This window comes from Catharus ustulatus, chromosome 1 (genome assembly GCF_009819885.2).
Source record: "Catharus ustulatus isolate bCatUst1 chromosome 1, bCatUst1.pri.v2, whole genome shotgun sequence".
NCBI classification, from domain to species: Eukaryota; Metazoa; Chordata; class Aves; order Passeriformes; family Turdidae; genus Catharus; species Catharus ustulatus.
In genome coordinates, this window is record NC_046221.1 from 70200062 (window position 1) to 70220769 (window position 20708).

Sequence of the window (20708 nt, forward strand, 5' to 3'; positions counted from 1 at the left end):
TTAGACCACTTACATGAATTAGCTTAGTAACAACTTTCTTACAAATGTACACAGAAGAGTTAGGTGCTGCTTTTTAGCTCAAACAACTGCTTTGGGGTGTTTTTTTGATAGCAGTGTTATACAGTCAGCTTGCCTGCTGTGATTGCCTATGGAGCACATATCCAACACACGCAGTTTGGAAGCAGATCACCAGGACTCTCATCTATCCCATTCATGCGAGCCTGTTAGTTCTTTCTCTGCCCAGGTCAGGGAGCAGCCATCAAGCACAGACAATAAAAAAGTTCCCCTTTTCTCTTTACAAAGATTAGCAAATAGATTTTTTTTCTTAACCTATTTTAAAAAACAGAGCTATGTGACAAGTCACAAGCTAGCTGCCTGTGCAACAGGTGGAGACAGGAACACTGCCCTGTACTATAACACTCTAGATTTCTCCACAAGAAAACCAATTTGCCCATCCAGAAAATAAAGCCAACAAACTGCTGCATCTATCACAGAGCTGCCAAACTCCTTGCATGCCACCAGCACCTGACATCCACCACAAAAGCACAGGGCTCCACCTGAACACATCCTCAGGCTTGCTTTGGCACCATCTCCCTGGCCTGAATTCCATCCACCTTCCCAGCTTAGCTTTCCCCCTCCCCTCCAGTAGGTCTCATGGACACTGCTGCCACAGGGGAGCTGCTGGAAAGAAAGAAAACAGATGAAAGAGAACAATGCTCATGCCATCATGAAGGGAGATGCCCCAAGGTCAGCCAAAGCTTGCTGTGGGATGGTCCTCCAGAATCACATACTCTCTCAACACTGAGACAATGATTAGAAAAGAGTTCAGTATTGTCACTGCCAGAGCACACCAACTGCAATGTGATTATTGTCACTGCTGTAGTATCACCAAAAATCCCGTATCTGTGGTGAGAATCTAGTTCTGTTATGGCCACAGTTGATTGCTCTCCTTGTGGAATGGATTGCAGCACAGGCTTTTTAAAGGACAGTGTCTCCTTCCAAGCTTGGTGGTCGTAAGGGAGACAAGTTTTACCAGTATAATTCATGGCTGAGTGCATTTCCCTGTCTTCATTAAGGGTTTACACCAGTGCTGCTACCTTGGAAGTCTGCCATCAGTAAGCAGGTCAAACCTCTTAGTCTGGGAAAAGCCTGTCCATTGTTTTCTGTCTCATGAACAGTTCTTTAGTAACTATATATTTTTTTTGGAGACCAGGGTGTTGGAAAACAATTGAGATATGAGTAAAGAACTCTCCTTCACCAGAAAGTAAACTGTATGCTTAATAAGATGAAATAATTTGGTCTCTGTGGACCAGAAAACAATAGCCTCACTGTTGCACTGATACCTTGCAAGTTATGTCCTTGTGTCACCCAAAGCAAACTGTAATAGGGACTGCTCCACAGCTCAGATTCCCTTTAAACCTCTTAGCTAACATCTTTTACATCTTCAGGTTTCCCTCTTTAGCACAGATATGAATCAGTCATTTCAGGAAACTTCATTTTCTTTTTAAAAAAAAAAAAAAAGCTAACTTTATACTCAAATCCCCTATGTTTCTTATAAAATCCCTAATTTTTATTCTTTATGCCAGGAGCTGAAATGCATAATGAAGTCAATAATATCAACAACTGTGACCGACTTAAAAGGGCACAACAGCAAGTAGAGCTTTGTCCTCTCCCTTTAGAGCAGAATGAGAATCTACTAATTACTTTATTACAGTGTGGGTGGAAGAATAAGGGAACTTCAAATCAACACAGCATTCAATGCACTATTTCCTTTATAGTGAAGAATGAAAAACAACCCCAGACCTAGAATAAATCTCCCTACCCAATTCCTCCTTTTGTTTACACCAGGTCTGAGGTTACTTACATAGCGGCACAATGCTAGAGATTCCATACACATCACACCTTGGGGCATGTGCCCACCTTTAGTTGTCTATCTCTAAGGAGAAACTTTTCCTAGAGGCAAGCTATTACGTAATGCTCAGGATGAGCAGTTTCTCACACCCTCCTTTGATCTGTTAAATAAAAGCCACCACAAGAAAAAAAAGCCAAGCGCTATATTATTTTATTTTCCTGCCACAGTTCTACACTTACTGTCTCTCATTTTTAAAGATCTTTTTTATCATTACTGGTGCAGACAAATGGCCATCAGAAGCAGACAAACAAAACACTAAGGCACAATGAAATATTCAACACACATGTTCCCCTTCAAGACAAGGCAATAATAACATAACTGAAACCTGAGCCTTTTTCCAGCTACACTAAGTTACACCACTGAAGTCAAATGGGTATTAACAGTTTTATTTACCCTCTGATACTAAAAAACACAGAGATTATTCCATTTCTGAAAAATCTACCACCACCAACTACTATGCAACAGCAACAGCTAGGGATTAGCAAAATAATAAAGAAGAATATAATTCAGACATCAGAGAAAGGAAGATTCCTCCACGGAGAGGCCCTTCCATGGGGAACAATCTACTGTGAGCACAGAGCACTCTTACCTGTGTGAGTGAGCATGTGCCGCTGCAGGGCATGTGCCCATGAAAAGACTTGAGGACAGTAAGGACAGGGGATATTTTGCAGGCAGTCTGAGTAAGCATTCCTCTTCCCTCTCAGCAGCTTATCCTTGGCAGTTTCCTTCTCATCCTCACTTGTTCCATTTCTGCCACTTTCTTCCTTGAAATTGTCAGTGGACTGCAGAAATGGGCTAAATTTATTAGTGTCTGTGGTAGCCAACATCTTCTCTATGCTGGCAAATTCCCCACTTGACTCCAGATCCACACTACTACTAAGTTTAGGCTTATTTTTTGTTCCTTTCTTTCTACCTCTTTTCTTAGTCAACCCAGCATCAGCAATGGGAGACTGCTCTGGATCACAAGCCTGAGACAGGTCACTGGGCAGGCTGGAGTCTCTCTGAATGGTGGTCACGATTGTCACTTTAGCTTTGGCATTCCCTGATTTATCACACCCAGTGGAGCTGCTCACTGCCTTGGGACTGGCATCTGCAACCTCTGTTTTCAGCAAAGTGGGAGCAGAAGACACAGATGAAATGATCTGTGCAATGGAAGCCAATGGTGGCAGCTCTTTAGTTACTGAAGGCTTTGGCAAGAGAGGTGGTGGTGGTGGTTTAGGCCTCAGGGGTCTCAGCAAGGCAGAATTGCCAGCAAGAGCCGGGGAAATGATCGGGACAGTCAAATGCAACGAACCTTTCAGTGGCTGGGGATGTCTGACACCCCGGTTTGCTTCTGAGTTCCCATTGGCACCAAAAACCAAAGGACACTGCAGACAGTTATAGGCTTTATCACTGTTCCCAGAAGCAGCCAACTCTTGACTCCGGGCTTCACAGGGGGCATCATCTTTATCTTTCTTCAGGATTTTTGGGATGGACAGGTCAATAGGCTCCATGGAACAGTCGTAAAGGGACAGAGATGAACCAAACAGGTTCTCCTGCTTCACCTGCACAGCACTCAGGCTTTTGCTCTTCTGAGAGAAATCCAACGGCTCATCAAAATCCATGGGGAAGTTGCCCACAGGTTCACGTTTGATGGAAATGTGAGATGATGCTCCCAGCAAGAAGCCATTCTGTGGCTCCAGGAAAGACGTCATGGGCTTGTGGTCCATATAAGTGCTGTCCTCCAATAAAGAAGGGTCTGTCTGGCTTTCCTGGGCACTGCAGTCCACCATTAAGATGTAATTCTCAATCTCCTTCTCTTGCACATGCAAGTGCTGCTTGAGGATGTGGTGAATGCAATTCCTCTTGGCCGAAAAGGCCGTGCCACACTCCTTGCACTCGAATGGTTTCTTCTTCTGGCAGCCGCTGTGTGTCCTCATGTGAATGCGGAGGGCCCGGTAGTGCTTCAGGTCCTCTCCACACAGCTTGCACACCGTGTCTGGGGAGCAGAAGGCATCCACCATCTCTGCAGCATTGCTGGTGACGTATTCGATGTTCTTCTCGATATCCTTCCTGGTCGTTTTGAGGTGCTTCTTTCGCAGGTGCCTCTCACAATTGGCTTTCACTGTGAATGGGTAGTGGCAGATTTTACAGATATAAGGCCTCTCCCCACTGTGCGTCCGCAGGTGCCGGATCAGCGCTGCCTTGTCAGCCGCGATGTAGTCGCAGATGTTGCACTGATACGGGGAAATACCTAAGTGAGAACGGATGTGAGCTCTCAGGACACCAGAGAAGGCAAACACCTGGTCACAGAAGCGGCAGGGGTACAAAACTTTCCTCATAGTCGGGGTCTTCTTGTTCGCTGCCCCTGCGATGATGGCTTTGAGGTCTCCTTCTGTGACTTCTTGCTTGATCTTGGCTTCCATACTTAGAGGCAGGAGAGCTTCAATGATGCTGTCCTGCTCCAGCTGTGTCTTCATCTCATGCTGAGTTAAAGGCTCTACTTTGGGTTGGAGGAGCAACTGCGAAGGACTTGATTTGGCTCCTGGCTGGGGGAGATGAGAGTTGGAGGCAGACTCCACTGAGTTCTTGATCAGCCTCAGAGGGGGAGGTGGGAGACTTGGGCTGATGCAGCCAGGGGAGGCTTGCTGGGCACTGATAAGAGGAGGAGGTGTAGAGGTTGCGACAACTGTTCGGGGCGTTACCAAAGGCTTTGGCTTCAGTGGTGGCATATGCTTGAAAATCGACTGCACAGGGACAGAAGGTGCCTTAGAAAGTGGAGGAAGACTGATTTGAGGAGGAGCAGAAGAAGCCATCTTCAAGATCTGCTGAATGTCTGCCAGCTCAATGGCAGATTCATTAGAGATTGGTTTCACCACAATACTGCTATCAGGCTGGATAATAAAACCCTTCTGGAAAGGCTGCAGTGAGAGAAGCTTTATGTTTTCTTTTGTAGGGGGAAGGACTGAAAATGACCCTCCCATGGAGGCAGCTTCCAGAGGAGAGAGGCTGAGCAGACTGGTGCTGCCAGGTTCCTGAGGTAGGTTACTCTTCAGTGCTCTGAGCCGCATTTCTTGGACCTCATCTTGTGTATTGTCCTCCTGCTTGACAGGCTTGATGTCTTTGGTGTACTGTAGGCCCAAGGATGCCATGAAGGCTTTCTGGTCTGGGTTCTCACCAGGTGGGGTCATGGACTGTGGCTTGTGCTTGTCTTTTCCCTGATCCACCACATGAGTTTCTGTGTGCAGTTTGAGTGCAGAAAGCATGGGGAATGCCTTGTTACACATCTCGCAAATAAATCGATGGAAGTCACTGATGCACCTTCGCAAATTTGTTTCACACCAGACCTGCAAGAAATGCAAAAATATTTAGAGTAGGAATCTCAAACTGGAAAGGCATCACATGCTGCTGCAAAACAAAAACAGTTCACTCTTCCACTGACTAAGCTAAGAGGTTTAGAGGAAACCCCACCTACCTGGCATGGAGATATTCTCACTTCACAGCCTTTAGTCTCCTAAGAGGTGTATCTGAATTAGGGGCTGATTGTCCACAAGTTCCCTTCCATAAAGGTAAACTCCTTCAGAAGGCTATGCAGGCTCTCAATTTTTTTTCCAAACTAAACTTCTCTATCAGAAATTTCTCTTGTGCCATTGACAGGACAGGAGCCTCAGTATACTACACAGCAAGGAAGCCAGGCAGTACACTACCTCCTCTAGCTCTACTGCAAAGATACCAGGAGGAGAGGAAGAAAGAAAAAAAAAAAGCCACAATCAAGAAGCCAAATCAATATAAACCAACCAAAACAAAAAAATAAAATCCCCAAAAGCAGATCAGGGAAACTCAGAGCCTAAAGCAGAGTGGGTTTTAGTTAGGGAAGTCTGATTACATTTTTTCTCCCAAGAAAAATACTAGTAGAGTGCTGGCAAGATCTTTATAGACTCTAAATACTTTATAAGTCTTTTCTCACAGTGCAAGCAAAATTATTACAAAAGAAAAATACCAACATTCAAATCCCTTAATAACTTTAAATGTCTGTCATTAATTACAAAAGAAATAAACTTTGTTTTAAAAGTTCTTTCTTTTCATTTTTTAAGTTTTATACAGTTACAAAACTGTAACAGAATGACTGAAAGACCTACATGCTCCTCTGGTCCAGCAGCAAATTTCAAGTCTACCAGTTTGCAGTCAGAAAAGTTGAAAATCAATGCTTTAATCTCAGAAGAATAAGAAAAGTGCAGAAACTAAGCACAGTCCTGGTGGATTGTGTTGTTGATTTTTTTAATAGATATGCAGCTTCATCCAGACCCAAACTAAGGCAGGCAAGGTTTGACATGACAGAGGGAAGAATCATACCATCCAACAAAAAGCTTTATGGCTCTCAGAGAAAATATTTAGGAATTATCTCTGACTTTTCCCCATCCACTGTCCCTCAAAGGTGCAGAACCCTCCAACCTCACATGAGGAACACTGTGGAGTGTTTTGTGAGGGAATCACTGAAGATGTCACTGTTTAGTTAGTAAGGTGACTGCTCAAATTCTTTTGTAATATTTTCATACCTCAACTCCATCCTTGTTAAAGTAAACTAGAATAAATAGTGTCTTCCTTACCATGTGTACTCCCTGTTGATTTCAGATGTAGGATTTTTTGGGTATGCTCAAAGGGGCAAGGATCTAATATGACCAAAGCTTTCCTTCAAAATTTTTTATACATCTTTACACTGACAGTTATCTAGTGTAATGGTAAAAATCCCCCAGTGTCAGTAAGAAAAAGGAGAGATATAAAGTGTTTGAAGCCTATGGAAATAGTGGTGATGTACTTTCCACAAAATATTCTACGTGCAGGATGAATCTTTCAATGACCTCATCAGATAAGCACTGTAGCAGCTGGTACCTTAAGCTACTAAGAACAGAGAGTACCTGAGAAATGCGGGGGAACTTCCTACAGGAGAAGTCCGTGAATCCCAAGTCATGGAAGCCTGCTGGAATTGAAGGGTTGTTCTGGATGAAAGGCTTTCCCATGGGATCTCTGGGAAGCTGCTTGTGGATGACTGCATTATGGCGCAGTAAGCCCCGATGAGTACGAAAGGTAATACAACAGATGTCACACCTGGAAAGGAAGGGAATAAAACAGAAATGAGTAACTGACTGCTGCAAGCTGAAGAACCAGCATTCGTCTTGCACCAGGATGTCCTCTTTCCTCTCCCCCCATGACACCCAAAACTTTCTAAATGCAAAATAAAGCCACCGTGTGTCAAAACCTATCACCACAAAAGGCCATTTTGGTCACAGTCACTTTCGACCAGTTTCTGGCTATTAAGTCTACTTGAAGTTTAAAGCATATGAGAACTGACAATCTCACAGAACAGCAGCTGAGATAATAGCCTTGTGAAAACCTTTTCATTGTCCAATGAAAAATATTTCAATGGTCTAACACTATTTCATTTTTACTGAAAAGTACTGTTAAAAAAAAAAAAAAAAAAATTACAAGGAGAGGCTTCATCTGACCTAAGTAACAAGCAAATGTAAATAAAGCACCTTTCATAACCACTGCTTAAAACATACTACTGCACATCACTCAAATACCTGTGTGTGAATCTTCCTTACACTGCCTTTCCATAAACTTCCACTATTTTTTTTAAAGCTGTTATGAGAAACAGATGTTTGTAAAGGAAAACTACTGCTCCTTGAATGGGAGAAAAGTTCAGAGAAGGAAGACCTGAAACAGGTTCAACACTTCTGACATCTTTATACCCCCTTCACAGCCAGTTTGCCCTGAAGAAAAATGCAGAAGCACTGTCTTTTCCTACCCACACCTTTATTGCTGTGATTTCTTGTTTTTCTTAAGTTCTCAAATCCCAAATTCAGCTAAACAAGAGTTTCTCACACAAAACATTGCATTAAACAACCAAAGCTATGCTGCAGGCAGAAAGGGTTGTGCAGCAACATTTGGCCAACACGCCAACAAAGTCTACTGCATTTAAATATTTGGAATGTGAGCTCTGCAGCATGACAGGTCACGTCCTCTCTGCATTCAATAAGTGACACACAGTTTCACTCAACCTCAAGTTCCTTGTGGTTACAGGTCCAGCTCCCAGACAAAGCGTGGGCTTCCCAGAAGCAAAACACCAGTGAATATGAGGCACAGATTTTGTCAGTGAGAATATTATGTGCACTAGAAGTTTTTCACATCTGCCCCTGGCCTTGATTTTCCCCACACTGTCTTTGCTCCCTACATCAAGGAAAAGGACATGTGCCTACTCATTAAAAAAACATCCTGCAATTAGAAATTACTTCTGACAAAATCCTGAAACCACCCCCTCCCTGTCCTGTCCCTAACAAACTCCCATTGTTGTTCATTTTATCACTACATAAACTCCCACAGCAATTTTTTATTCTCTAAAACCGAAGAGATAACCAAGTCACCCACAAAGCAACTGGGCTTATAGTCCCTGAGTGGTGAAAGAAGCAAGTGTGAAGTGTATATAACACGGTCATTGTTATCACAGTACCCAGAAAGCTTGGACATAAATATGCGCTGAAGGTTTAATCTGTTTTAACTCTCCTGTCAATTCACTTGCATCCTACCTGTATGATTACTGCTGATTTAGTTCCTGCATTCCATTAAATACCAAACCAGTGCCATTTACAAAGCTAATGTTTACTTAAAGAGGCATGCCAAATGTGAGAACAACCTCTGGGTGGGGGGGTGGGATGACCAACACATAGTACTTCTCCAGCATCAGGATCTACGGCTCTCCTCCAGCTCACTTGGCAGCACCTATTCCATGATGCAAAGCTTTCATCTTCAGTGAAAATAAAAACACAACCACCAAAACCACTGGGGGAGGGAGGGCATTAAAAAATTATGAGCAGTCACCTGAAGAACTTGCAGGCTACTGAAATAAATTGCTTTTAGAGGTGATGAAAATGCCTTGCATGGAACAAGCAGTGCCTCTGACATGCTCCTCCTGGTATGTCAATATACAAACAAGGAGGGCTTGGAAACAATTCTCCTGCACCACTGCAAGCACTGCAGGCTGTTCTGCAAATGGACACAGACCTTGACTTTGGGGCGTACTGAAGTACCTCTGGGGCCCCAGTGTGCCTGGCCTGCCCTGGGCCCAAGAATCCAGTGCAGCAGTTCTATCCCCTTGTGTGCAACAGGGCAGGCACAGCTACCAGCGATGGCACCACAGAGTTACTGGGAGCACTGGCTTCTGCCACTGTAACCCCAAGATCTGTGCTGAGCATGAGAGAGTGCTCCTTGTCAAGCAGCCACACATCCCACACAGCAGGGAGGTGTGCCTTGTTCATCTTGCACTCTCCCTCACCCCCCTCTTTGCAACATGCCAATTTTCAGCACTACTTATATTGAGGTCTCCCATCAAAAGCTGTACTTGAGAGTTAATCTTTCAGAGAGCAAACACCCATGTGAAAGTCCTTCGAAGTACACCTGTATCAACTGCTAGCCCCAGGACAGTAAAAATTTCCAAGTTAAAAATGGTGTTTCCACACAGAGGGAACTACCTCTCCTTCCCGAAACAAAAATAATGGATCTTGTAAAAGGAATATAAGGTTTCTCTTTTATTAAGCATATTTATTTTTCTCTTTCTTCCTTAGTTTTCTTTTATTTTCCTTGCTTGAGTGAAGAAGCAGCAAACAGAAAGAGAAGTTGGGAGAGAGATTAAGCTCTTTTTTCATTAGGTCAGAAAGAAGCACCTGGTTGAAAAAAGAAACATCCAGATAAATCATGCCTGTCATCTCAAGTTGCAGGCTCTTCAGGGCATATAAATGCACTGCACCCCAGCTCAGCACCTTGCCCTGGTGGCACAGCTTACAGAACCACATGGGAACTGGAGCATGGGAAGGAGCTGTGGATGCCCTGCCTTCCTCTGTGGTCCAGGTATGGACTCCTAGCATCTCCAAGAAAGACTTACAGGTACTAAGCATCAAAACCTAACTAGGTAAGGCAAGCATCATACTGCATCGACTAAACCTTGTGTTAATTTAAAATGGAGCAAGCTGCCATGCCTAACAGTGCATTAACTGGAAGCATTAATTTTTTTAAAGGAAGTCTATTAATTTCTCTGTTTTGTCATCAGTACTATTTTCCATCTTTGGGTAGTGTCACTGCCTACAGTATTTTTAAATCCAGACCCACAGTCTAAGAAGGAAAGAGAAAGGAATGCTACGTTTTATTAACATTTTTTCATCTTGTTCGAACTGCTTTTAAAAAAATTTATTAGTAATTGTGGAAAGTCTGAAAAGTCCAGCATATCAAATAAAGCATCTGAAACATATGGTAATAGTTTACTCATTATGAACTTTAAAAAAAAGGGAACAAAACAACAGAAAAGCCTCCCTCTCCTTAAAATTTCACAAGTCTGCTCATGTGCAGTTTCAAGTCAACCATGGATAGCATGGCTGCAGAGAACAGTGATGGGAACAGGTTCTGAGGCTGTTAGCGGAACAGGCCGAGCAATGGCTCAACACCTGTGCAGAGATAAAAGCACTCTACTTGCAAGGTAAGTTTACAGATGTATCTAATAAAAGCTGCTGTGTTATCATGTGATTTCTAGTCTTGGCCACAGTCTTCAATTTTTCTATAAATATGATTATAGAATAGGGAGAAAAAAGCTGTTCAAGCATAGAGATTCTATTTTAAGTAAAAAGGAAAAACCTGTTTTTTAGCAGCTAAGGCCCTGTTAAAATTACTTTAATTCTCAATTGCCTTTATGTTTTGGACTTGCTTGTATCTGTAACACAAATATAAGACTAAGGCTGCAAAAAACAAGCAGGTAAGGCAACAGAACTCCTAAAACACAAAAGCAGAACCAAAATATAACAACGCCACAATCAGGCTGCCCTTGGTACTCAGGCCATGTATCACACCAGACAGGTCTGATTAACAATCACTACACCAGTGCACCTCTTTCTTGTATGCATCTCTGTGTAAAAAAAACACCATTGAAAAGCTTTCTCCTAAAATAAGTTAGCATTCTTGAAATCTGTAATGCTAATTACAATATAGAAGCATTTCAACAGGCTTTAAGAAAAAGTCAGTGCTTTGCAAAGCTTGTTCGTTCAAGGGGGCAAGGCAGGATCTGCAACACTTTTGGTAAGTGGCACCTCTACAAGAAAAGTTTACATAAGCAGTGCCTGTTGCCTTGCATTACACTCTCCTCTGAAACAATTCCAATTTGTCAGCAGAGGAAATAGCTGTTCTTCTTTAAGAAATGGAAAGATATTTTAGAAAGGAAATGCAGAGCCAAATTTTTAGCAAAATTAATCAGTCTTGATTTTGATTAAGAGTAATACAGACAACCACTTAATCCTCCTAGATTTTGTATTTCAGTAGTCAAGATGAAAATGCCAAATATTTGTATTTACCATTATGTTACTAAGAAATTTTAAAAAGACTATGCTCTGCACTACTACAGACTGCTGGTGAGAAAGTGACATTTGCCATTATTCTGCTTGTATTTCTGAAACCGCACAGATTAAAACCTGAAGTTTTCACCCATGCTGCTCACTAATACAAAGTCGCCCATATTGTGGATGTTAACAAATAAAAAGTCTTATTTTCTAGGCCTTATCAAAAATAAAAAGCTTGGTACTACTTTGTTCCTTTCCTGTCTGCGTTCTTCAGCAACTTCCACAAACAGAAGCAAGGGGAAAAAAACAAAGAATGGAACATATCCTGAGACAGAAGTCATTAATACACATTTAAGTTATGAAGTTGTCTAACTCCTCCCACTGAAATCCCCAGTCAGTACCATGTGTTTTTCTACCTCTGCTGTTATTATTCTCCTTTCTCTCTAAGGTTATTTGCAGAATTAATGTGGCTCTCATGAGCAAAGAAATTCCTATGCTGACCTAAAAATAATGCAAGCGGGTGGAAGAGAAAGATGGGTGATTCCCTGCTGATGACTCACGTCCACACCAGCGGTGGGAGCAGGCTCCCAGCCCCCACACAGGCAATGCCCAGCTGCAGGGGAGCCTGACAAGGAGGGGGAGACGGAGAAAGGATGCTTTTAAACACAAGGGCTTTCACCAGCTCTGAAAGAAAAGCTAGCAGGTTACAGACATATTCCCCTTCAGGAAAGGATTCCTTTGCTTCTCTGTCACTTCTTCGAGGGCAAGGCAAAGTGAGAGAGATGAGAAAGAGCCAACTTGTTTCTGCTCCTGTGCAACCCCGCCCAGGTCCAGATACTCATCTCCTTTTGGATACAAAAAAACCAAAAAAACAACCCTTCCTGGCCTCCACGCCCAGGGCCTTGGGAAACAACATCCAACAGCCGCGCTAATCTCTCCCATTTGCTGCAGATGAGTGATGGAAAAGCAGCAGTGCTGCAAACCCCGCTCCTGCCTCCCCTCCCAGCGATCCCTCTGGGTCCTCCTGCTGCCCTGCAGTGCCCATCCCTGCTCCCTCCTCCCCCGCAGCTCCCCGGCGTGTCTGACCCCGCAGGACCTGCTGCTCTGCCATCTCGCCTCTCCCACCGCTATGGGGCTGTGCTGGCACCGCACGCAGCACCAGGAGCCAGCTCCTTGCCAGCTGCAGAGCCTCCCCTCGCCTTGTGCCTGAGGGGACCGACACAGCCCCGGCAAAGGACACGCTTTTCTTTTAACTTTTCCCCCCTTCCACCGCCCCACTGGCCGCCTGATTTTGGTACGATGTGTTCTGACAGTCTCTTTAATCCTCTCCCTCAAAGAAGCCACCCTTGGGTGCAGCCAAGGCTGAACCCCCTGCACCAGCCCTTCTATTAATAGGGGGATGCACAGCATTACGTGCATTCCTACAGCTGCACTGCGGTCCAGGCAAGAAAAGTATCGGCAGGAGCCAGGACAGACCCAATATAAACCAGGGTGATGTTGTGTTTCAGAAATTTGTCGGCGTGCAGCAGAGCCAGCGTCCGCACCAGTGACTCCCACCGTCAGAGTAACTCCAGTGAAATTAACTGTTTAAGGTTTAATAAAAAGGCACAAGCCATGCTGTGTCATGTTTTAACCTCCTCTGTGTGTGAGCAAAGAAAAATGAGTAAGACCTTCTTCCTAACAATGCAATGAATTGCATTTACCAGCAACATTTCAACAGTGCCAGACTTAAACACCTCTGCCCTGGTGAAATAGTAGCTTACTCTACCATTCACTTCAACAGAATTAATGTGCAACTAAGACGAAAAAATGGGAAAATGGGAGGTGGCCTGCAGACACTCACACAAAGTAATCATTTTCTCATAATGACTTTTTTTACTTAATAATGGTCAGAGTTTTAAAAACCAGAAGTGCCTACAAATTGGCTGGACAGAATCACAGAGAAAGAGCTGAAGATCAACTTAAATAACAACGAAGGGTTTAATACTTAAGGCAAATGTATCTGGGGGGAAAAAACCTGACCAGAACAGTAGTCTATAGCTACCAAAATCAGAAGCTGCACAACATCCAGAATAACAGTGGTATTTGTGCACACCAACTCAAGTGAACTTTCTTGTCCTCTTTCAAGGTAAGAAACTAAAAGCTCTTCCTATCTTCTAAACACATCTTTCAAATATGGAAGCCAAATACAGTAATTTCACTATTATAAGCCGCACTGAGTATAAGCCGCACTTCCGGGTGCCAGCAACTTTTCGTTCTTTGTCCATACATAAGCCACACCTGATTATAAGCCGCAGGCTACAGTACAGAGTGTGATAAAAGGTATCTATTCTACCACCATCTGTTGAGGGTGGGGACAGTGATCCTTATCTCAACGGCAGATATTCTGCTAATGGGCCATCCATTGAAACCAGGCAGGGCATTGTTCTTTATCTTTTCACAACCCATCCTTCCTCCAGCGAGTTATTTTCTGCTAATGGCCCATTGAGTCCCACTGTGTGACTGATAAAATTACTGCATCCCATTGGAAGTTGCTCCAGCCAGGGGGAAGAGCCCAACATTTCTTACCAAGATAAAAACAGAGGTTTTGGGACACTAAGGGAGCCCCTTTCTCCACTGGACTCCAGTGGAAAACCGGATTTCTCCAGATCACCACTGGACCTCCGGAGGGAAACTGCACCTTCTGCAGGAGCACTGCTCCAACTGAATCACATCTGTCACTGCAAGGGGACTGCAACCACCATTTAATGGGACTGCTACCAACACCCTGCCTGACGGGCTGACAGGTTGTACTCTGACTTTGTCAGGGTTTGGAGTTTGTTTCTTTGTAGTGCTGTATTTCTATTTTAATTTCCCTAGTAAAGAACTGTTATTCCTAATTCCCATATCTTTGCTTGAAATAATAATTTGGAGGGAAGGGATTTACATTCTCCATTTCAAAGAGAAGCTCCTGCCTTTCTCAGCAGACACCTGTCCTCCAAACTGAAACAGCAACTTTTTGTTCTTTAACCGTATACAAGCCGCACCTGATTATAAGCCGCACTTCAGGTTTGGACCAAAATTTTAGTCAAAATGGTGCGGCTTATAATCGTGAAATTACTCTTGTAATTTTAAAATTAACAGCAGAAGTTAAAAAAAAAATCTATGTATTCTACTACATTAAAAAAACACCACTGCTTTTCATGAGTAATATAGGGAGAAATACATCTCCAGGGGCTTCTCTATCCTATAAGCATCCACTGGTCACAACAGGGCTCACAAATAGGTGCAGCTGAATCTGGATTGCAGTATACCCTTGCCCTTATCTGCATTTGCACCAATAAGATATGCTCAGCATGCAGACATGACTGCCAACACACTGAGCAGCACCCAGCACTTGGAGAGAGCCTGCGCATAAACAAATCCTGCTCCTTAGGATCAGGCAGGCGTGCTAATAACCTATTCTGGCTCAGCCCCTTTTCCCTCCTGCATGCCCTTTCACAAGCAGCTTTCCTCTACAGTCAGCTTTGCATTTACCCACTTTCTATTCTGGCAGCCAAGCTAAGATATTCAACACCATGTGACACAGCACACAGTTTCACATGAGAGCATCACTCCCTGTGTCCATTCACCAGCCAGTATTTTTATCCGGCTGCTCTGGATTCCCAGTTTCCTCACACAATGAGTTCCCTGATGTGAGCTGACCACTTCTAGGCCAGCTTTGGACTCGTGTTGCTCTTCAGATGTTTCCCAGCTCTCTTTTCTGAACAGAAACTTCAGAGAGCACGTAATGTGCAGTTCTGTTCTGCTTTTGCAAGACAACCCACAGATTCTGCTTCTCCAGTTGCTCAGTAAAAGGATGCATTCACCAGCTTGCTTGCATACCCTCTCCTCTGCCTTACCAAGAATTGTATTGTACCACAGCATATTTCTGGTCATAGCATTTCAGAGCTGGACTTCATCATCATCAGATGTCTCATGGAATTGCTCCTGCACTGAAAATGCTGCCAGCAAGAGATTAGGAGTTGGTTCCTACTTTCTATCAGCAAGACATTGAACAAACAGCTTGAGAGCAGAGCAGAGCAGAGCAGGAAAGTTGGCTGAATTAGCAATGTCACATGCCCCTTGCCACCTCCATCTTTGTAGCACTAGCTGTGTTAGTACTCAGCAACTCTTAGAGAAATTTCTACCGAAACTGTCCTTGCTGGTACAATCTCAGTGACTAAAAAAGGAGGTATTGGGCCCAAAATTCAGTATGCCAAAAGCAGAGCTCAAGGAAGTCCATGAACTTGGCTATGCTGGAGTGCTCTTCATCCCTCTCAACAACTGTCTAGGATACAACAACCTCAGAACTATCTTCATTAAAAGAGCATAATGTTTCTTATTTTGAAATGCTAACAAGGAATGAGGGTATGTGCACACCAACAGTTGTGACAGAGAGAAAAAGCAGTATATAACCTCACAATTCTGAATGAAGATGACTCATCATTCATCCTTCAAGTTGCTCCCAGTAATACCAGTGTCAACTACCAGGAAAAAGCTTCCTTTCCCCATCTCAAACACGTAGTTTTGTCTCACAGCAAAATTAATTGCACACAACACCTAGTTATGAAACACCTTCACTCCTGCAAGTTTGTAGCATCACTAACAGCCTCTTTCCACAAAAGTCTTGCCACAAGTAGACAGCAGCGTACTTCAGAATAAGGAAGCCAGAAGGATTATTCCCTACTATATAAGGAGAGAACAGATAGAAAGTGAATTCCTAAACTTGCTTAGATAGGCGTTCGCAAAAACAGGAATGACACTTAAGGGTCTTTTTCTGGCTGTTTTCCTTTTTTCCTTTTAACATTCAGTTCAATGTACTTCTACACGGTCACACTACTGCTCTGAAAACAACCTAATATTGTACTAGTCTTTTCTACTGGTGCTAATGACTGAAATAATGTCCATACATTTTAAATCTTCATTCATTTCTTTTCTTGACTATTTTATCTCCCTAAAGCCAGTGTGCAGAACTGCCTTGAAGAACAGTAACTGGGCAATAAATATGTCATAGTCTAAGTAGGTGGTTATTGTCTTCACCCAAAACCCACTTCCTCTTGTCTTGACTTAAATGGGGCTGCTCATGCGCATTGTCTAAAATGATTTAAGACTGGGACATAGGTCCAGGTGCCTGGCAGCATCCCACCATACACTGAAGAATGTGATGTGCTGGCAAAGGAGGAAACCTGGTGACCAGCCTGCCTGAATTGCAAGCTGCATGTGACAGATATCTTCAATTTACCCACAGAGTCCAGAAGACCATTCCTATGGCATTGAAGTTGTCCACTCCATGTCCGTGAAGCCAGGTAACAACAAGACCATTTCCCACCCATGAATGTTTTCAAAAACAAGACCTCCCAGTGGTTACTCTGGCAAAACCAGAGGCAGACAACCACAGATCCTAATGGTCAGAGATGCCTAACACTCTTTTTTCCAGGGCCTGAGTTCTTCTGTTGCTGTGGCTGTTACTGATCTGAGCTATTTAAAACAATAGCTTTCCATGGCAGTGTTCAACCTCTACACAATTTCAGCAAAACTTGGGCAGGCTGTTTTGAAGAACAAGGTAGGCTGTGAACAGCTTTTGGTTTCCTTTGTTTGGAGGTTTTGCAGAACCACATAACCCTGGGGGGAAGAGAACTGCTTTTGTTGTCCTTGTGAAAATATGCCCAAAATTTTAAAGTTTCAAAGCTTAATATATTTATTGTATCACTGTTTGGACAGGTTCTGTAGAACGTCAAAAAACTTCATGTCCCCTGAATCCATTCATGGCAACAGGCATCTATTGGTTTTGGTCACCAGGTCAGCTCAGTGGCATAGGCAGAGAGTGACTTTCACACTGCAATGTCTACTTAATTCTTATATCTTACCAAAATATAGCAAAATCAAATCTTGTCAGTGGAAGCAATGCCACACTGAGCCAAATGTGATTAGAATGCCTCATGATGTTCATTAAGAGGCAGCCTTTTATCACATTCAAACTGCACAACTATCCTGGCTGAGAAATGATGTTGGAATGAGTCTAAGAAAAGAGGTAACTGTAACAGCATCACCTCCTCTCCTCTCCTCTCCTCTCCTCTCCTCTCCTCTCCTCTCCTCTCCTCTCCTCTCCTCTCCTCTCCTCTCCTCTCCTCTCCTCTCCTCTCCTCTCCTCTCCTCTCCTCTCCTCTCCTCTCCTCTCCTCTCCTCTCCTCTCCTCTCCTCTCCTCTCCTCTCCTCTCCTCTCCTCTCCTCTCCTCTCCTCTCCTCTCCTCTCCTCTCCCCTCCCCTCTCCTCCCAGACAAGAGTGGCAGCATAAATATCTCTTTGCTGCTGTGACGAAGGAAAAATGAAAAATACTTTAGCTCTTGGTACAGCGTACTACACTAAACCTCCTGGAGGAGGAGGAGAGGAAATATAGAGGGTATGCTGTGGCTACAGTGAAATCCAAGAGAAGAATTTTATAGTTGATGTACTTTTTAAAAGAAGTTTTACTTTAACTTTACTTTACTTATGTTTTACTTTAAGCCTGTTCCATTGTATTTGCCAAAGTAAAGAGGAGAAACCCAGCACAGCATCTGGAGAGGTTTCTCCCCGGGAAATCCTCCCATCTCCTCTGCTTACACTGCTGACGTTGCTCAGAGCTGTCAGGTGACCTTTACAAGCACAGTTGCACGTTTGACAGCAACCCTGCACCACAAAAGTTTCCAGAGAAACTCCCCTGCTCCATGAGGTTTCTCATTTTCCCTACTGGCTGTGCAGTGTTCCAGCTCTCTGCTAATTATATCAACACTCAGATACAAACTCACCAAAATAGACAGTGTCCTGAGGCCCCAGCTGCAGGGAAGCAGACTTCTTTAAATAATTCAGGTAGAGAGGCCAAGGGGGTCAGAAAGCACCCTTGAGCCACCTCCCATTGCCAATGGGCATTGCAGACAACCTTGCCCGGCCAGCTCATGTCATTAATTAGGGTGCAGGACCAAGGGCTTCAAAGGGACAGAGACTGACCAGGGGGTGTAATGCCTTGAAGGAGATGCAGTGCCACAGCCCATTGTCAATGGGACAAAGGGCCCTATTATTGCTCGCAAGACCAGGGCAGTTCTTACCGTAATTAGGAGACAAAGATGCACGATTTAGGATTTTACATAACCAAGAGATACTCTCCCAAGTGGGAGCCCCTCTAACACAATCAGTGGATTAAGTATTGTTTATTCTGCTGCAAGTAAACAATGAGGTGCTCCCTGCTCAGGGTTTTACATGAAAAAGCAGTTCTGGGCAAGACAATGGGGAGTGTCTTTTCATCTGACTTTGAACAGCTAACCCTGTGATTTAAAGTTGTTTTTGACAGTATCTGGAAGGATGATGGCCCACCCTGTAAATTAGCTGCTCACATACTGATCCCAGGGCTGCCAGACAGCCTTACCTTTTCTGCTACTTAGCAGACGGTGGCCGGGACAGACAGACAAAGACAGCTCTGGGGGCTGTATTTACATAGCAGCATTGAAATGGCAGGATTAAAGGACCACAGGGAAGCCAGGCAGAAGCTCCTGGCCACCCTGGCACCTTGACACAGCCATGGATGCATCCCTGAAGAGAGGCTGGTGCCATCATCAAGGCAGTCCACACTGGTGCACTGCTTCAGAGCCAGTCTGCAATCCTTTTCATAGGAGCTAGGGGAGCAAAAGGGAATTGGGTATTTGACCTGTGCCCTTACAACGAAAGGCCTTGGCTAGGCAGACTGAGATAGGCAGATTGAGCATCACTTATTTTTGATCATGACAAAACAGTCTGTGCCTACTGCAGTAGCTCCACACGAACCACCAGACCCAGAATATCTGACCCTGGGATACACATGGAATACCTTCCTCACAGGTCCTCATCAAGTAACTCTACTTTTACAATATGGGCAATAAAAGGAGATGGGGGTGTTATACTCCCTGCCCTTTGCTCACAACACAGTTACTGTGCTTTTTTGTTTGTTTGACCTTTACAAGAGTTATTTCCCCTTGTCTTCTACAATAAGGCAACAACAGGATTTGATGAAAGCCTTCTAACATTCTGCAGTTTGCTTCCCTGCCACAAGTACACCAGCATACACAGGTATCTACTACTCTAGCAAAATATTCTCTTTCCCTCAGAAAAACACCCTTAAGCCTCACCAAAAGGACTTAAATCACTTGTACTAAGGACTGAGGAAGGCATGCTACATTCTGTGTCTCGTTGAATCCTACGAACAGTATTGCAGAACCCTGGGAACCAGAGGATTACAGCCCTTGCTGGCCAATGATTTTAACCCATTTCGTTTGGGATGAAAGAGTCACCTTAACAGCAGTCCAAATTGCTTTGCTTACTAGAGGATTTTCTGTTAGGTTGGGCCCGGCAGACAGTGTCATTTGACTTGTCTAGACTAGGACAAAAGGCGTGGTTTAAACCAGATGGGCAGGGTAAGTTGCACCTTAATGTATTAGCTGTCCAGAGAGGATCACATCTTCCTTGTCCTGTTTTCACTGACGTGTCTTAAATGGCTGAGGCAAACACCTGTCAAAACCCCCTTACTATCACCTAGACAATTCTACAAAGATAAGCATCCCAGCACCACTCTTAAATCATACCCACGGAGCTTGACAATTCTGACTTTGACTTAGGGACACATTCTAGTAGTCTTTGCTGCTCAATGGAATCAAAGGTAGCAAAATCCATTTCAGGAGAATATTATTCCAAAGTAAGTCTAATACTAGAGCAAGAGGTGCATAAAGAGGAACAGCATGTTTGCACAGCCACTGTGTCTTGTTGCCTTGCCACAGCAGACTGCAAAGCTGCCAAGCTAGAAGGATATCTATTTCATTATTATCTTATATCCATCATTCAAAGCAAAGAAAATCCACCTCTCCACTCAGGTCCATGGAATAAAACTTTGCAAAGAGGTCATATCTTCAGAGAAGCTTAAAAATAGAGGGTAATGCCAGGATAAACCCAATATGTCAGCTGCTTTCTCTAAAGCATGAAGTGTAAGGTAGAATTGTTCCAGACTCCATTCTGTGGGGGTTGCACAGCTCTTACTGAGAACAACTGTTTTCAGTTTTGATCTATAATGAAGATTTACCTCATTTACTTCAGAAACAGGAAAGTATGTTTAATTAACTACTACTGAATGAAGCAAACTTTCAACTCCTTTCCCCAGTAACTGCAACATTAACAATGCCTTTAAAAAGTATTTTACATGCATTTACCAAGGTTTTCTAAATAAAAATTTGAAAAAGGGAAAATTCAATAGAATTAATCCTGTTTAATAGAATGGGATGCCTCTGCTCCGTACCATTCTATTAAGAATCTGTATCCAAGAGTGAGTGTTGACACTTCAAGACACTGAATTCTTCACCCTTCCAAAAAGATCATTAGAGTCTAATGTCCCAAAATAAGTTTAAAATATTGACAAGCTTCTGCAA

At 43.5% G+C, this 20708-nt stretch overlaps 1 protein-coding gene across 2 annotated transcripts in view; it reads right to left on the bottom strand.

The window, feature by feature from the left end:
* RREB1 (ras responsive element binding protein 1) overlaps nucleotides 1-20708 on the bottom strand; it is a 122239-nt gene that overhangs the window by 16221 nt on the left and 85310 nt on the right. For both annotated transcript variants that reach the window (XM_033051088.1, XM_033051097.1), the window contains exons 9-10: nucleotides 6808-6997; nucleotides 2502-5238 (exon numbers count right to left, since the gene is read on the bottom strand). In XM_033051088.1, coding sequence (XP_032906979.1) covers nucleotides 2502-5238; nucleotides 6808-6997 — 2927 coding nt within the window. The remainder of the gene's footprint in view (nucleotides 1-2501; nucleotides 5239-6807; nucleotides 6998-20708) is intronic.